The sequence below is a fragment of the Vanessa tameamea genome, chromosome 9 (assembly GCF_037043105.1).
Source record: "Vanessa tameamea isolate UH-Manoa-2023 chromosome 9, ilVanTame1 primary haplotype, whole genome shotgun sequence".
Classification (NCBI taxonomy): domain Eukaryota; kingdom Metazoa; phylum Arthropoda; class Insecta; order Lepidoptera; family Nymphalidae; genus Vanessa; species Vanessa tameamea.
Genome location: NC_087317.1, coordinates 9448409 through 9464056, shown reverse-complemented (window position 1 = coordinate 9464056; position 15648 = coordinate 9448409). Strand labels below are relative to the sequence as shown.

Sequence of the window (15648 nt, the reverse complement as noted above, 5' to 3'; positions counted from 1 at the left end):
CATGAAGTCGTGGGGAATTTTCTCACTATGGACTCAAAACGGGAAGGTGAAATGAAACAAGGCGAGTCGCTCGTATGTCCGTATATTGGCGCGACGACGACCTACACGACGGACACGACAGGGCGCTTGAGCGCGCGGCGCGTGCGGGCGCGGCGCTCGCGGCGCGTGCGCACGCCCGCCGCCTCGCGGAACAGCTGCTCGCCCTGCGCCGCCTCCTGCTCGCGCCGCAGCCACTGCAGCGCGTGCGCGTTAAAGCCCACCATGTCCTGCGATTGGATACGATTGAATTTACACTTCGCCCGACTCTTTAAACTGTTTCATAATAAGTAGTGCCGGGTGCATGTACCGCTCCCTCGTGGTTGAGTTTGAATGGCGAGCGAGCGAGTTAGACACACGAGGTACGTAATGATTTAGTTCATACGGTTAGATGCGAATCGGCGGTGTACAAAAATACATTTCTTGCAGTAGTACCGTGCTTCCCGTCATCCTAAATTTCATTCTTATTCACGAACAATATTTCGCTAAGTGAAGAATTACTCATAACGTTTGTTGCGTATCACAAAAAAAGGAAAGATTTTTTTCTATGCGAAGACACTACGGGGATACCGACGCAATACGAACGCAAATGTGCGTTTCTAAGCTCTCTTCGATATTTATTTGAAAGGCATGAAGTAAATATAACCGAATTCGTGGTACATGTCAAGCATTGTAAACAGTGAATTGTAAATTTAGTGAATGAATTGTGAAAGATCGTTCATACATAATTGAATTACTTGTTGCTTCATTATACTTCGACAAGCAGTGCCATGCTCACCCGTAGTTCGGTGAGGCGCAAAGTGGCCTTAGCCTGTATCTGTATGAGGTGCTTGCGCAGCGCGCGGTGCGCCAGCAGCGGCGCGCGGTGCACGCGCAGCAGGAACAGCGCCAGGCGGCACAGCAGCTCGGCCTGGTCGCCGCGCTCCAGCAGCGCCGGCAGCGCGCGCACTACCGCGCACGCCGCGCTGAACGGCAGCAGCAGCAGCGCCTCTTCCAGCTCGCTGGGATAGGAAGACGTAGAATTTGCTCATATTAAAGATGAGAAAACAATTTTAATTTTTATTATAAGCGGTCGACTTCTATTCTTTAAATAATTGTATACCGAAACATAAATAATCTAAATCGCACCTGGAGCGTATCCTCTTGACAGTCTCCAGCAAGAAGTCTTCGGACGTGGTGCAGCCATAGGCCGCCATGAGTGCGGGCGGCGGTGCTCCGGGCCCATTCGCGTCATGCTCCGCACACAGCGACAGACATTCCACCAACGAATCCGCCTAAATTGTGTTTAAATATTCCACAATATATTAGGCCATACTATAATATTATGTCACATACAGATACTCCACGTCAGTCTCCAGTATATACTTGTCGACGAAAAACGATATATCAAGCATAAAGAAACGAGGACGGCCTATACGATTTACTCACAGCTTTTTCAGCACCGATGGTTTTCTTGGTCGGCATAACGAGACCTGGTAGTCCGGGAACCGGCGCCTGCAATGAAAAATAGATGATCAGAGGAGGTCATCGAAACCTATAAAGTGAAAGCTGCAGGGGGCGGGGTCGCCACTCACGTGTCGCTCGCCGGTGGCCAGCCCCTCCTCGTCGTCGTCGCGGTCGCCCAGCACGAGCGGCTCGTCGGTGCGCGCGTACAGGCGCAGCGCGCCGTCGGCGCCGCACGACGCGGCGTGCAGCCCGCCCGCGCCCACGCACACGTCCGCGCACGCGCCCGCGTGGCCCTGCGACGCACACCCGCTCTTACTTCTTTACTTTGAACGCGCTTCGTCATTATTGGAAACTTTTAAGTATACCATATTATTGTCATCGATTCGATGTAAACGGGTAACCGTTTTCACCACATCTAAAAAAAATTTGAAAGTCGTTCTGGTACGCTAATGCATTCAAAGTACGATAACATTAAACGACAATGTGAGAAAGAGATGAAGCGAATGTCAAACCGATTTCGTATCACATTCGTTTCAGCTCTTTCTCACAATTCGTACACCGTAAAGCTAACCGAAGCCAACGCGACATCTGCAATCGGATGTTAACGTCGATATTTAATCTAAAAATTCGTTTTACAACTGATTGCACAAAAATCGGATTTCGCCCATGCCTAATTGATAGTTTTGTGATGTGAGAAGTTGAGTGAGATAGATACTGTGGGTTGCCACTTGATTAATTTTAAAAATCGTGCGAGTGTAAAGTCGAATCCCAGTGAATGGAACTATTAAATTGAACAAAATAAATTTGATTGTAATAAACAAATGTACTAACGTTGAGCGTGATGATGTTGTCGTAAGTGTCGGCGTCCCACTGCTTAACCTTGCCGTCCTTGGAGCCCGTGAAGAAGTAGTGCGTGGAGGGCACGAACCGCAGCGCCGTGACGGAGTCGTTGTGTGCGAATATGGACTTGTGGCAATCGCCGAAGTCCACGCCCCACACCTTCACGTTGCGGTCGGCGGAGCCCGTCGCCACCAAGCATGAGTCGTAGCTGAAGTCCAAGCACTGCACCGGCAACTTGTGTCCGTACAGAGACAGATAGAACTGGGAAGCAGAGTTGTTGTTATAGATGTGTATATACGAAACCTACTTGTTTTAAGGGTTTTGTCCAAGCCGTCGTGGTACTTACCATCCACCGTTGACATATATTCTACGGTAGACAACATCTATGGTGGTTATACCATAGATATTGTCTTGTTAAGTGTAACATCAACACAGTTGTCACTACAACTACAAATTTGAAATTGAAAAAAATACGAGAATTAATAAACTAGTTAATAATTATAAACATTGATTTATAAAAATACTCAATTACTTACTTTGAATGTGTCGAGGAAGAATATCTTGACTGTGGAGTCGAGAAGAGCCACCGCTATGAACTTGTTGTTTGGACTCACGCTGACTGCTGTGACAGCATCCTCCAATTCCAATGTCCGCGTGTGTAGAAGTGACAGTACCTGGATTTATTAATGGATGTTTTTTAAACACTAGGCAAAAAAGAAAATTTGATACTTTTAAAACAAGCCCTTTTTTATTTTAAGCAATGTAATCGTAATAGTGTGCTAATATTTGTACATATTATTTATTTATTTGTTTTTTTTTTAGTAAAGCAACAAATCGATCAACATCTCATAATTTTAGGGAAACTCGTTCTTTAATGTTCATTTCAATGTTTGTATCGCAAGAAGAATATTGATAGAATACCTTAGCTTTTGAATCACTTGTAGTATCTGGAATAAGTTCAAATTGCCACAACTTGACCGTTTTATCTCCACCGCCAGTGTAGCATCCGCGCTAAAATAAAGGATAGATATAGAATAAATTTATTAAAAAAATATATATCTATTTTTATCTAAACTAATTTAGGTGACAGACTCGTTAGTACGTAGTTTAGTATTCAACATTAATAAAACTATTTCGAATACGTTAAAATTTCAGGAATACATTTGCTAATAAGAGACAATTTAGTAAATTTTATATACAAATGGAAAATATAAAGTAAAGGATATTTTTTTTTGATAACAGTCATCAAAAACGCATTGGCTTAAGGGCCGCCTAGGTTGGAGGTGTAAACAGGTATAATAGTAATTCTTTAAAAAGGCGAATTGCTACGTTTATTAAAAAATAAATCGGTCGTGTATCAGGCGGCACTGACCATGTCCGGCGTGAGCGCGACGACGCAGCAGTCGCGCTCGTGCGCCGGCACGGTCTCCAGCACGCGCGCGGCGGCCGCGTCCAGCAGCAGCACGGCGCCGTCCGCGCACGCCACGAGCGCGTGCCGGTCGCCGGGCGCGAAGCACGCGCTCGTGGGCCGCGCGCCGCCCGTCGCCACGCTGCGCACGCACGTCTGGCTCGATCTGCACGCACGTTTATATGTCTTGTCTATTCATGATTTTTTTATAGAGGCTTCTATAAGAATCTTTATCTTTAAAAATTGTGACATTTAGGTTAGTCTTATTCCGCCGTCCCCGTCTATGAAATAAATATATATTTTTACTAGCGACCCGCCCCGGCTTCGCACGGGTGCAATGCTGCCGCTAAATATAATACAGAATGTCTTACAACGTTCACAGTTTTCGTTTTGTTAGACAATACAAACCGCTGTATGTACATGTCCCTGCGTTTTAAATCTGTAATATCTCCGAAAATATTCATTTAAATTACATGCTATAAAGGGAAATATTGATCTTTATTATATACACAATGTATTTAAGGTACTTAATTGGATAAGGATTAATGCTGTATTGCTTAAAATCGCTTCGAAAATAAGCCATTATTTCTCGTAAAAAGTAAAGGACAAAAAATAGTTATTGTGGGTTATCCCTAAGAGATAGATATAATATACCATCGTGGACTTTTTTGAAGACCTTTATAAGATGTACAATACTGTAGTACATTATTTTGATCTATCTCGTAGGGTTCGGCCAGCATTTGCAATGTAAGCGCAAAAAATATGTTTATTTACATCACTTTGGAAACCTCTAAAATGATCGCTGTTTCCCTACTATATTGTGCATGTATTATACATATAAATCTTCCACTTGAATCAATTTCTCCCATGACTTTATTAAAAAATACAACGTTTTCGTTACATTAAGCGAATTCGACCCGGGGGTTATGACGGTCATGAATTATAACAATGTCTGTTACATTACATCGAAATTAAAAGGTAAATTAACCTGTTCCAAAGTTTAATGGAGTCAACGGAGGCGGACAACAAGGCTAGATTGTCTGAGCTCATTGCGATGCATCTTGGTTCCCTTTGGTGTCCCGGTTGAGTTATTTGCTTCAAACATTTAACTGAAAAATTAAAACATTTTAATAATCAGAATGCTGTCATATCTGGAAAATTCTACTTTAAGTTTTCTTTTCGTAGGAAAACAATGATGAAAACGTCAAGATTATCATCATTTAAACACTCAAAACCTTACCTTCATTCCCTTCGGCCATATTTAAGCTGTGCAATTCTACAGTATTCGTTGCTAGTGTCACCCCCACACGCAGCTCGCCCGTGGTTCCCATCAAGAGACAAGAGGACTTAATCTTAGCCGACAGTTTCACAGAACTCAGTCGTCGCACTTCGTCGGATAATGTGAGGATTTCTGACACGTCTATTGTCTCTGGATCTACGTCACCACTTTCTTTTTGCTTGCTACAACATGATTCGTGATATAAATGTAGTGTTTGGTATATACATAAATACAAATGAATATTTGTATGTCTGTGATGCCTAAAAAGAATTGATACAAGTTTTTTTTCTTTCATTTTTCCCTGAATAGAAAAGTTTAAAAAGTATAATGACAAGAGGTGACCTCACCAAATTAAATAGTAGGCACCACTGGCAATAGGAGTGTGGGAAGACAAAGAAAAAGATGAGCTGACACAACAAAAGTTGCAGGGAGGGACCGAACAAGCATTGCCTCAGATAAAGACAAATAGCTGAAGAATGAAGACACTTTAACCCAAATGGATTATGCGATAAAAAGCATAAAAACTGAAGATTATCTTATAAACCATCGGAAGAATATATTAGATGAGCATCAGATGAATTATAAACTAAGCACACCAATATTTAGTTATGCTTGCTTCGGTTTATACTTGCAATAATCCGTACTTGTAAAATACTTCTTACCTTAATTTCTTTCTCTGTTTTTTAACTCTTTTGTTCATTCTGACTTTAGCCTCTTCGTCTGAGCAAAAGGCAAATAACTCTAACAAGGAATCTGTTCCGTGACATGCTAAAACACTTTGCCCAGGATCTGTTGAAAGACCTACTACTCTGCCTCTGCCTCCACGAATAAGTGTTCCAACTTGATGGCATTGTAAGACCTGAAGAACAATAACTAAATGAATCGTATAGAATTAGAATCTATTTTTTTTTTGTTTTGGCTTTTAATTGTGCCAAGAGGGCACAGATTATTTCGCCAATGTCACGTGTGATGGAGAAGACACAATGGAAATTGAAAATTAAAATCTATTTAAAGTAAGTAAAAAGTGAAGTCTGTCAATGTCTGGCCGGTTAAACATTTCTACTCTTTCCTCGTGATATTTTCCTTCAATGCCAAGCATGATGACTAATTTTATTACATAAGGTGTCATGCTCGGCAATGAATACTGGTATATTACTATTAAATGCAAGGCAAATGCAGAATTGAGATGTCTGTCATGTTGTCAACAAAAAAAGTTTCAATGTGCTTTATTATTTTGTAATAACATAAATAACTTAATTTAATAAAACTTACAGAAGTATTCTCAGTATTGTCTGTGTCTTCTAATTTAACAATTTCAAGTTGCTGTGTTAATTTATCTTCTTCTTTGATTTTATCAGTCCAATTAAGTTTCCATACTCTGAGCTCTTGATCCATGCTGCCTGTGACCAAGTACCTTTCCTCCTTCAGAAGTGCCACAGACCACACCTAAAGCATTTTTATGGATGGTTAAACATTTCAATCAACAGATATATATTTAATAAGAAGCATCACCCTTTCTAAAGTGTAGGCATCTTTGTCAATTGTCAAAATCTTTATTAAGTTCATCTACCCAAATATTAAAGCAATTAGTTTGTCTGGCCTGCTTTAGTTATTTTGCAGGGAGTATACCATTCACACATAGCATTTGCAGAGAAACCAAAATTATTCCAAATATGAAGAAATTGATCAGCATCTAGAAACCTGGCTTTAAAACAATGTATTCTAGGTGGAATTAGGGCTCTTCCAGTTTTTAAAATCAATTCATTGAAGGTTGGTTAGCCTCCATTTATTATAATTGTTTTTACCAAAATTTGTCAGAAGGACATCACCATATAAAATAGTTATGAATAATACCTCCATCTGATGTCCTCCCAGAGTTTTAAAACAATGCTTAGTTTCAATATCCCAAAATTTTATAAATGTGTCCTTCGATGAGCTTATAATGCAGTTTCTTCCATTTATAAAAATAGCACTTGTGATGACACCTTTATGCCCACTAAACCGAGCTACACCAGTCTCTGATACAACATCCCAAAGGATTACTTCAGTGTCCTAAAACATATTGATTGATATTATAAGATGAATAGAAAGCTTCACTCTTTATATAAAGCACACTGTGGATATTATATATTTATAATTTCAGAAACTATTATGTATGTGAAAGTTTTTTTATGTATGTACAAGTACATATTACATAATAATTAAGTAAAATATATTATATTTCTATAATAATGCAGATTAACTACAGATAAATATGCATAATAAAATAATATTATGTTTTATGAAAACCAAGTTTATTTAATGTAGTTAAAGTTTGTATTATATAAAAGGATTTATTAGCTATTTTAAAGTCAATAATGTTTTCTATAAAACAAAACAATCATGAAATAAATTATTATATACCATAAAACTTACTTTAGAACCTGATATAATCCTATGGCCCTGTTCATCATACTGTAAGCATGTCACTGCAGACTTGTGTCCCGCAAATACACACACAATTTCATTGTTGATCAACTCAAACACATTTATATTGCCATCTACATAACCCACAGCCATGTGGTTACCAGTCGGACTAGCAGCTATTTGGGACACCACTACATTTTCTCCAGGTATTACTTGAGCCTGAAAGTTTAATGTTGTATACACTAATTATGCAGCAATTTAGTAGTACAAAATTAATACATATACATATTCATTTTGTACTACTATATAACAATATCATGAAAATATAAAAAAACTATTGCATTTTTATGACATTAAGTAACCGAATTGTCTTAAAAGCATATTGATTAATTAAAATATTCATAATCTTCACAACACCAAAGTAATAAATACTAGTCTTGAACAATAGTACTGTTAAAGATAGATTACAAAAACGTTTAATTTAATTGTGGAATGAACATTACCTTTTCTCCCAATCTCATATCCCAAATTATTACATGTTCACACGCTCCAACCGCAATATATCTTCCACTTACTCCGTTTAAAGTCACATGAGAACTGTTACAATCAGCACTTGATATTACATTAAAAGTACCACTAGGAGCATAGCGTAAATATTGTTTGGTGAGACCCATATTAAAGGATTATTTTAGCACAATTATAACTTTGTTTATAATAATGATATTTTCAGATAACCAACAAATGTATAGCTCGCATATCACAATCACATTGTTTTGTTTTGACTTTTTGAGACTTTGAAGTTTGCATACTGTGCCTGTGACAACTGTGTCTGTGTCATCTTTTTTTTTAATTTAAAAACAAGCGACAGCTTTCCGACATAAAGTCTTAATCAATTAACTTTTTTAATACTACTTTTATGAACGGTGCAGTTTTATTTAAAAAAAAACACACTATAATAGAATAAAAGCCATGTATGTGACCCAAATCAGGTAACTAAATTTGTAAATATTGTAAAATTGTAAATATTATATAAATATATAATATACTTTTTTTTGATGTTGAGATTGCATATAAATTGATTTATAAAGATATATATTTTAATTCCTTTTTTTTACTTTTTATCTGTAGTTATGAGTTTCCACATATATATGAACTACGAAGTATGCATACTCTGTGGTCGTCTTCAATCTGTTAATAATTGTCGTAAATCGTACTATGTACTCGACTACTCAAACTCATTAATATCCGTAATCTGTGACTATCGTGGTGTGCGGCTTTCAATATATTACCACTAAACTTAACGTTTTAATTTTAGGAATCACTCACACCGATTGAAGTTTTCTAATATCAAGCCCATATGAGAAAGCATTTTCGTATACTATCCTGTAGTTACAAAATATAACCTGCTAGTATTTTTATTTCGTTCAGCAGTAATCAAGACAGCCATCAGGTTATTATGTTACTCAACAAAACCAGGTTTATTGTTTTTCTTGTTGAACCGACCTTCCATGCCTAATCGTCAAGTCTTATTTAATATCTATCACAATATATGGGTTGGTCATAATAAACTTTTTTGTTAAGCAGGCTGGTGGGATTCACGAATCGCTCTCGAAAGTCCAATATGGAGAATAATTCCACGTCAGATATCGTAATTTTGAGTGGTAATTCACACCCCGAGTTGGCCGATCTTATAGCAAAGTAATTGTTTTTTAATCGTTTAACCTCTATTTTGCGTCGTTAGAAACTAATTATTTATCAAAAACATCGGTTACAGCCGCTTAGGAGTACGTAAAGGAGGATGTTCAGTCTATCACAAAACAAACAGAGAAACTATGGTGGAAATAGCAGATTCTATCCGAGGAAAAAATCTCTACATTGTACAAACTGGAACAAAGTAAGTCAGTAGAATCTTACTCCACATTTTTAGATAAACTATAAGTTGAATAATTGGCGATTGTAATTACAGTAGCAATTTTTAGTTTAAATGGCTTTTGCTGAGAGCCGAGTTGGCCATATATAGTAGTAGTAGGTTACATGATAGTAGCAAGTTCTAATCTGTGAAAGCACAAGTGTATTTTGCCCAATTTGTATTTATAATTCATCAAATGCTTGGCATAGAACAAATTATGAAGAACTTGTTTTTGTTCGATAAAGTTTGACTTCACAAGTAACTACCAAGCCACACTAAAGACCGGTGGAATAAGCTGAAAGCTGCCAACATATAAATTGTTATTTTTCTCTTGATTCAAGGACATAATTTTATTGATCTTGCAATTTTTATAAATTCCTGCCTTGAAAATAAATAAGTTCTCTATCAGTAGCAGGAAATGACATCATAATGGGAATCACTGGGCCTCATATCTGTTTATTTATATTTATAAATCAGTGTGTAAATATTTATACAACCTGAATTCTGTTAACGTAAACAAAATATGAAAGTTCATAGAAGTTATTGAAAATGGCATTTTTTTATCTGCTGGAATTGCCTATAACTATCTTCATAAATGTTGTTATTAATATAATTTAAATACGATTTTCAAGTCATACTAGTAGACCTGAAATTAGTATGTTCAACTATACAAACTCAGTAGCTTTATAGATATAGATATGTCAAGAGTCTATAGTTAAATGTGTTATAAATGGATTTTAAATTAATTCATCTTATAGGTCAGCAATAATACATCCAGAAATTTACTGATGAGCTTGAATTTAGGTCCACTCTTTAAAATAAAGTTCTTCAAATAAACTTTTGTTTTTAAAGAGTGGAGTGGTGCATTTTACCTTTAAATTATATATATTATATGCAATATCATTCTGTTTAGTCATTTGAATTTTTTTTTTATTTATATTATTTTTATTTCAGGGATGTTAATAACAACATTATGGAACTACTAATTATGGCCTATGCATGCAAAACTTCTTCAGCACGGTCTATTGTTGGAGTAATTCCATATTTACCATATAGCAAGCAGTGCAAGATGAGGAAACGTGGATGCATCGTCACAAAACTATTGGCTAAAATGATGTGTAAATCAGGCCTTACACATATTATTACAATGGACTTACATCAAAAAGAGATTCAAGGTTTCTTTGATTGTCCAGTCGACAATTTAAGAGCATCACCATTCTTGTTGCAGTATATACAAGAAAGTGTAAGTGGTTATATTTAACATGTGTTCAAATTGTTTTATTCCATTTGTACAATCTTAATCTGTCAGTCAAATAGTCTTTGCTTGGGAATAAAGATCAATGTGAGCCATAAGTTAGACTACAGATTAAATGCCTCATTGGTCTTGTGGCAACTTCAACAACAATTAGGTTTTTTTATCTTGAAATTCAGTAGTTATAAAAATGTACTTACTCATGCCTCAAAAGCATTTAGTGTGTGCGTGTGGCCTCAGTGCCATTTTCGGTGAAATGAGTAAGTAAAAAAACAACCATATCTTACACAGTATTTTATTTTGTGCTACATTTATGGTATTCTTTATTGTTTCTGTATTTGTATTTTATAAAAACGTGGATTAGGCATTCTAAAGGAAAAAAGTTTTTTATTTTACAAAAAATGTTTTTTTTTTAGTATCAGTTAGCTCATTTTATATTGATAACGAAAAATGTTATTGTCAGATCCCAGACTATCGCAACTCAGTTATAGTTGCCCGTAATCCAGGCTCAGCAAAGAAAGCAACATCATATGCTGAAAGACTGCGGCTTGCTATCGCTGTCATTCATGGTGAACAAAAGGAAGCAGAGAGTGATGAAGTAGATGGAAGATATTCTCCACCCTGCATGTCGAGGTAAATCAAATGTTTTATAAAACTTAGCACCCCAAAAATATTAAATTAATCAATAATTTGAAATAAAGGAAAATAAAGAAATTATGTATAAAAAATTAAACTATTCAAGCAGACTTGTATGAACAAGTATTTCTGAATTTTTACTTCATAAGACAAATTAAATGGAAATATAGTGTTCAGTATCCACTCTCAATATTTGGTAAAAATTTTATTTGTAATATAAATCATAATATCAATATCAAATGGTGATACAATAATATACTTTTGACTATAGTGGAAATATCAGTGTGGACAAGTCTCGCACTATGGATGTATCCGTTGGAGTTCCAGTGCACCCAGCCAAAGAGAAACCACCAATAAATGTTGTTGGAGATGTAGGTGGAAGAATTGCTATTATGGTGGTATGTATGAACATCTTAAGTTTATATAATAATTATAAAAGTGTATGTTATTTAATTACCACTAAATATTTTATATTAACTTTTAGGATGATATGATTGACGACGTCCAATCATTTGTAGCGGCAGCAGAAGTATTAAAAGAATGTGGAGCATACAAAATTTATGTATTAGCGACACATGGCTTGCTGTCTTCGGATGCGCCACGACTTATTGAAGACTCCCCCATCGATGAAGTTGTTGTAACTAATACTGTACCCCATGAGCTACAGAAGATGCAATGCAACAAAATTAAAACCATTGACATATCTGTACTGCTCAGTGAAGCTATCAGACGTATCCATAATAAAGAATCAATGTCATATCTCTTCAAAAATGTCACTCTTGAAGATTAGAAATATGTAAAAAAGAAAAAATTTTTTGGTGTACCATGTGAAAAGTTTTTATATAAGTATTATTAAGTATTTGTTTAAGTATTATTATATAGCAGCAAAAGTTTAAGGTTTTTTCATTTAAGGATCAGTACAGAGGTTAGTTTTAAAATGCTTAATTCTAAATATATAATTTAGTTCATTTAGTTTATAGTGATTTGATAGTAATTAAAAATAAATCAGGTTTTCAAAAGATCGAAAAGTCATTGGATGTCGATTTGTTGTAGGATAGACTAAATAGTTTATTTTATAAGTATTTCAAGCTTTTGTAACGCATTTTCAGATAGCAGGAATTAAAATTTGATCAAGCTTTTTATTAATTATACTTTCTGTGAAATAAATAGTAGAATAATTGTGATTATACTTTTTCATGTTCATCATTATTTGATCTGCAAGTGACATAGAAATTTATTATACTTAACTGTGATTTTGTATTTATAATTATGAGAATCAAAAACTGTTAATATGTTTGATAAAGTCCAAAGCTTATAAAAATATAGGTTAAAATATGATTGTATAGATTAGTCGTAAATAACTTGAATATTATATATTGTACTGTTATTGATATGTATACTTGATTAAATATTTTTGTGGCATGAATAAATATAATTTTCCTACCCTATTATATAAAATAACTAGTCTATTTAGCAATTTTGAATATCAATAAAATTTCGATTCAATATTATTTTTTATAGTACACCAAAACTTTTGGAAACACTGTATTAAAAGTCATTTGTTGGTAGGGTAGGTATCACCGACTCAAAAATTTTGCCGTCAAACAGCAATACTCTGGGTTGTTGTATTCCGATTTAAAGGGAAAGTCAGCTAGTGAAACTACACCCACTAGGAACATTAGATCTTAGTTTCAATAGATGGAACGTATTGACGAGGTACGGAATGGTTAATATTTCTTAGTGGTAATGTTTATTATGTCAGTCTGCTTTCGTATTGTAATAATATTAATATCACAACTAAAAGCCATTAAACTAAGAATTGAATTGAATATTAATATCAGCATGTGATACAAAAGTCAAGTATAAATTAAGCTGGTCACAATATTTGTTCATTGTCAAATAGTAAGTTCATAGCAGAGTGAAGTGTCAGTGTGACACCTCAAGTCTCAGACTGTCTTTAAATTTGGTGTCAAATTTAAAATATACTGCAAGTTTTTATGAATAAAATGTATTAACTATTAAGCCAATAGTCCTATGAAATGTTTTTTTGATAAATTACTCACATTCATACAAAATTAAAATAATCATCGTTATTTTAAATTATTAATAAACATTTTAATTTTGAGGTTAACACTAATAATAAGATTTAAAGCTTCTCTAACTCCCAAAAATAATCAGGAATTTAAATAATGACTATTTTTAAAAGGCTTGTTCGCCTTCCAAAGATTTATATATGGCAAACGGCCAAAAGATTTAGTAGTAGTCGAAATATTTTAAAGTTAAGTGAAAGAGGAATGTACCAAGATATGTTTCCAAATACTGCAGCGTAAGTTTTTATTAAATGCTTTGACATGATATGACATTGATGTAGCTGCGATAATGTCTCTGTGTTTTAATAAAATTACAGAAATGAAATACTGAATTTATTAAATAAGTCTCCACAGTGTGTATATGCAGGATTTGATCCTACTGCAAACAGCCTACATGTTGGAAATCTTCTTGTTATAATAAACCTTATCCATTGGCAACGAGGAGGACATGATGTCATAGCTTTAGTAAGGAAGTTAAAAATTCATTATATTATGGATAATTAATGAAAACAATTCTAGGGTGTTCTTATGTTCTTTGAAACATTGTATGAATAATTTATTGTTCCAGTTAGGGGGTGCTACTGGTTGTATTGGTGATCCAAGTGGAAGAAGTACAGATAGAGTAGCATTGTCACAGGATGTTATTTTGGAGAATATCAGTTGCATCAAAAATAATCTTGAAAATGTCTTTGAAAATCACAAAAAATATATTTGGTCTGAAGATGAAAATATGTTAAAACCTATTAAGTATGTAAAAAGTCTAAATATTATTCAGGATTAATTGAATTATATTGAATGTATATATATAAATATATTTCAGAATAGTAAATAATGAGACATGGTATAGAGAAATAGATTCAATTAGATTTGTTAGTGAAATTGGAAGAAATTTTAGAATGGGTACAATGTTGCTTAAACAAAGTGTTCAAAATAGAATCAATACAGATGTAGGTATGAGTTTTACTGAATTTGCTTACCAAATATTTCAATCCTATGACTGGCTGCATTTATTAAAGGAATATAATTGTAGATTTCAGGTAATTTATTATTAATTTATTATTGTTATTAATTACCAAAATGTAATCTAAATTTATGAAATTGTGTTGATAATAATTTCTACTCATGCTTATTATATGTTTAAAAATATAGTTTGTAATTAATAAAACCATTTAATTACACATTATTATTCATCTTGTTTTAAATAATAATATATCCTGTGTACAATTATTAGTATTTGTAAGGATAATGAGTAATTATAGCATTGTCCTTTTATTAGATAGGTGGAAGTGACCAAATGGGAAACATAAGTGCAGGCCATGAACTTATCAGCAGGGTGGCTAAAGAAAATGTGTATGGTAAGTCGTACTAAAATTTTGTTATTATTTATATTCTATGATTATATTTGAAATTAATACATTTGCCATGTTTATAATTCAACTTTAATTCATATTTTTGCATTATAGGTTTAACCTTACCATTAGTAACTACAGAAGAAGGGGATAAATTTGGAAAATCAGCAGGAAATGCCCTATGGTTAGATGATAAAAAGACAAGTCCATATAGTTTATATCAATTCTTTATAAGAACAAAGGATTCAGACGTGGAAAGACTGCTAAAATTGTTTACATTCTATAGTTTAGGAGAAATTAAGGATATCATGTTCAAACATAAACAACATCCTGAGCAGAGATACCCACAGCAGTGTCTTGCTGACCAATTAACAACATTAGTTCATGGAGGTATGTTATAACATGAAGAATCATCAATATAAATTCTGAGTTAGTTATATTAAGGCAAAAAATTATAAAATTACGTAATTGCAGAAGAAGGTCTGACAAAAGCAAGACAAGCAACTGAAGCCATATACAGTAAAGATGTAAAGTCTCTGATTTCACTAACACCAACTGATATGGAACAAGTCTTCGAAGGAGCTGCAATTACCCATTTACTTTTGTCCCCGGGTATAACGGTGTTAGAACTTGGAATGAAAGCAAAGTGTTTTCCTACAGAAAGTAAATACTTTTTTCTACTTTTTATTCTAAGTATTCAGTTCTTTGTGAAAGCACAAGCAATTCAGACAGTGTTATTACAAATATTTTGTTACTTTACAGGTGATGCTATAAGGATAATACAAGCAGGAGGTTTTTATATAAATCATCAGAAAATGAAAAAAATCGATGAAGTTATAACTGAGTCCGCACACATACTGCCAAATTTAGTGACTTTAATAAGAGTAGGCAAACGAAATTATTATATTGTTAAATGGCAAACATGATTGTTATATTGTTAGATGTCATTTAAGTTGGTTTAAATATTAAATAAGGATGTGTTGTGTTGTAATAAAAA

The 15648-nt window shown here is 34.4% G+C and overlaps 3 protein-coding genes across 4 annotated transcripts; 2 read left to right on the top strand and 1 right to left on the bottom strand.

Moving 5' to 3' along the window:
- Positions 1–74: 74 nt before the first annotated feature.
- Positions 75–8212, bottom strand: LOC113395109 (WD repeat-containing protein 3). The gene is made up of 16 exons (XM_026632671.2): positions 7919–8212; positions 7425–7634; positions 6864–7061; positions 6282–6455; positions 5672–5868; positions 4971–5191; positions 4719–4839; positions 3695–3896; positions 3244–3333; positions 2859–2996; positions 2314–2583; positions 1611–1775; positions 1465–1530; positions 1165–1310; positions 815–1037; positions 75–266 (listed from the first exon to the last, which is right to left on the bottom strand). Exons 1-16 carry the CDS (start codon positions 8087–8089, stop codon positions 102–104), a joined length of 2757 nt encoding a protein of 918 aa, XP_026488456.2. The 5' UTR covers positions 8090–8212; the 3' UTR covers positions 75–101.
- A 388-nt stretch (positions 8213–8600) lies between these two features.
- On the top strand, positions 8601–12647 carry LOC113394959 (phosphoribosyl pyrophosphate synthase-associated protein 2). 2 transcript variants are annotated; one of them, XM_026632456.2, is made up of 7 exons: positions 8601–8891; positions 9000–9113; positions 9190–9309; positions 10279–10567; positions 11040–11209; positions 11484–11610; positions 11697–12647. In XM_026632456.2, the coding sequence occupies exons 1-7, from the start codon at positions 8872–8874 to the stop codon at positions 12000–12002; spliced, it is 1146 nt and encodes a 381-aa protein (XP_026488241.1). In that variant the 5' UTR covers positions 8601–8871; the 3' UTR covers positions 12003–12647. The 2 variants fall into 2 exon arrangements, with proteins under 2 accessions (XP_026488241.1, XP_026488242.1); XM_026632457.2 differs by having other exon boundaries at positions 8606–8865.
- A 623-nt stretch (positions 12648–13270) lies between these two features.
- On the top strand, positions 13271–15648 carry LOC113394947 (tyrosine--tRNA ligase, mitochondrial). Its single transcript, XM_026632435.2, has 8 exons — positions 13271–13538; positions 13620–13767; positions 13871–14049; positions 14123–14339; positions 14579–14657; positions 14766–15041; positions 15126–15314; positions 15414–15648. The coding sequence occupies exons 1-8, from the start codon at positions 13402–13404 to the stop codon at positions 15575–15577; spliced, it is 1389 nt and encodes a 462-aa protein (XP_026488220.2). The 5' UTR covers positions 13271–13401; the 3' UTR covers positions 15578–15648.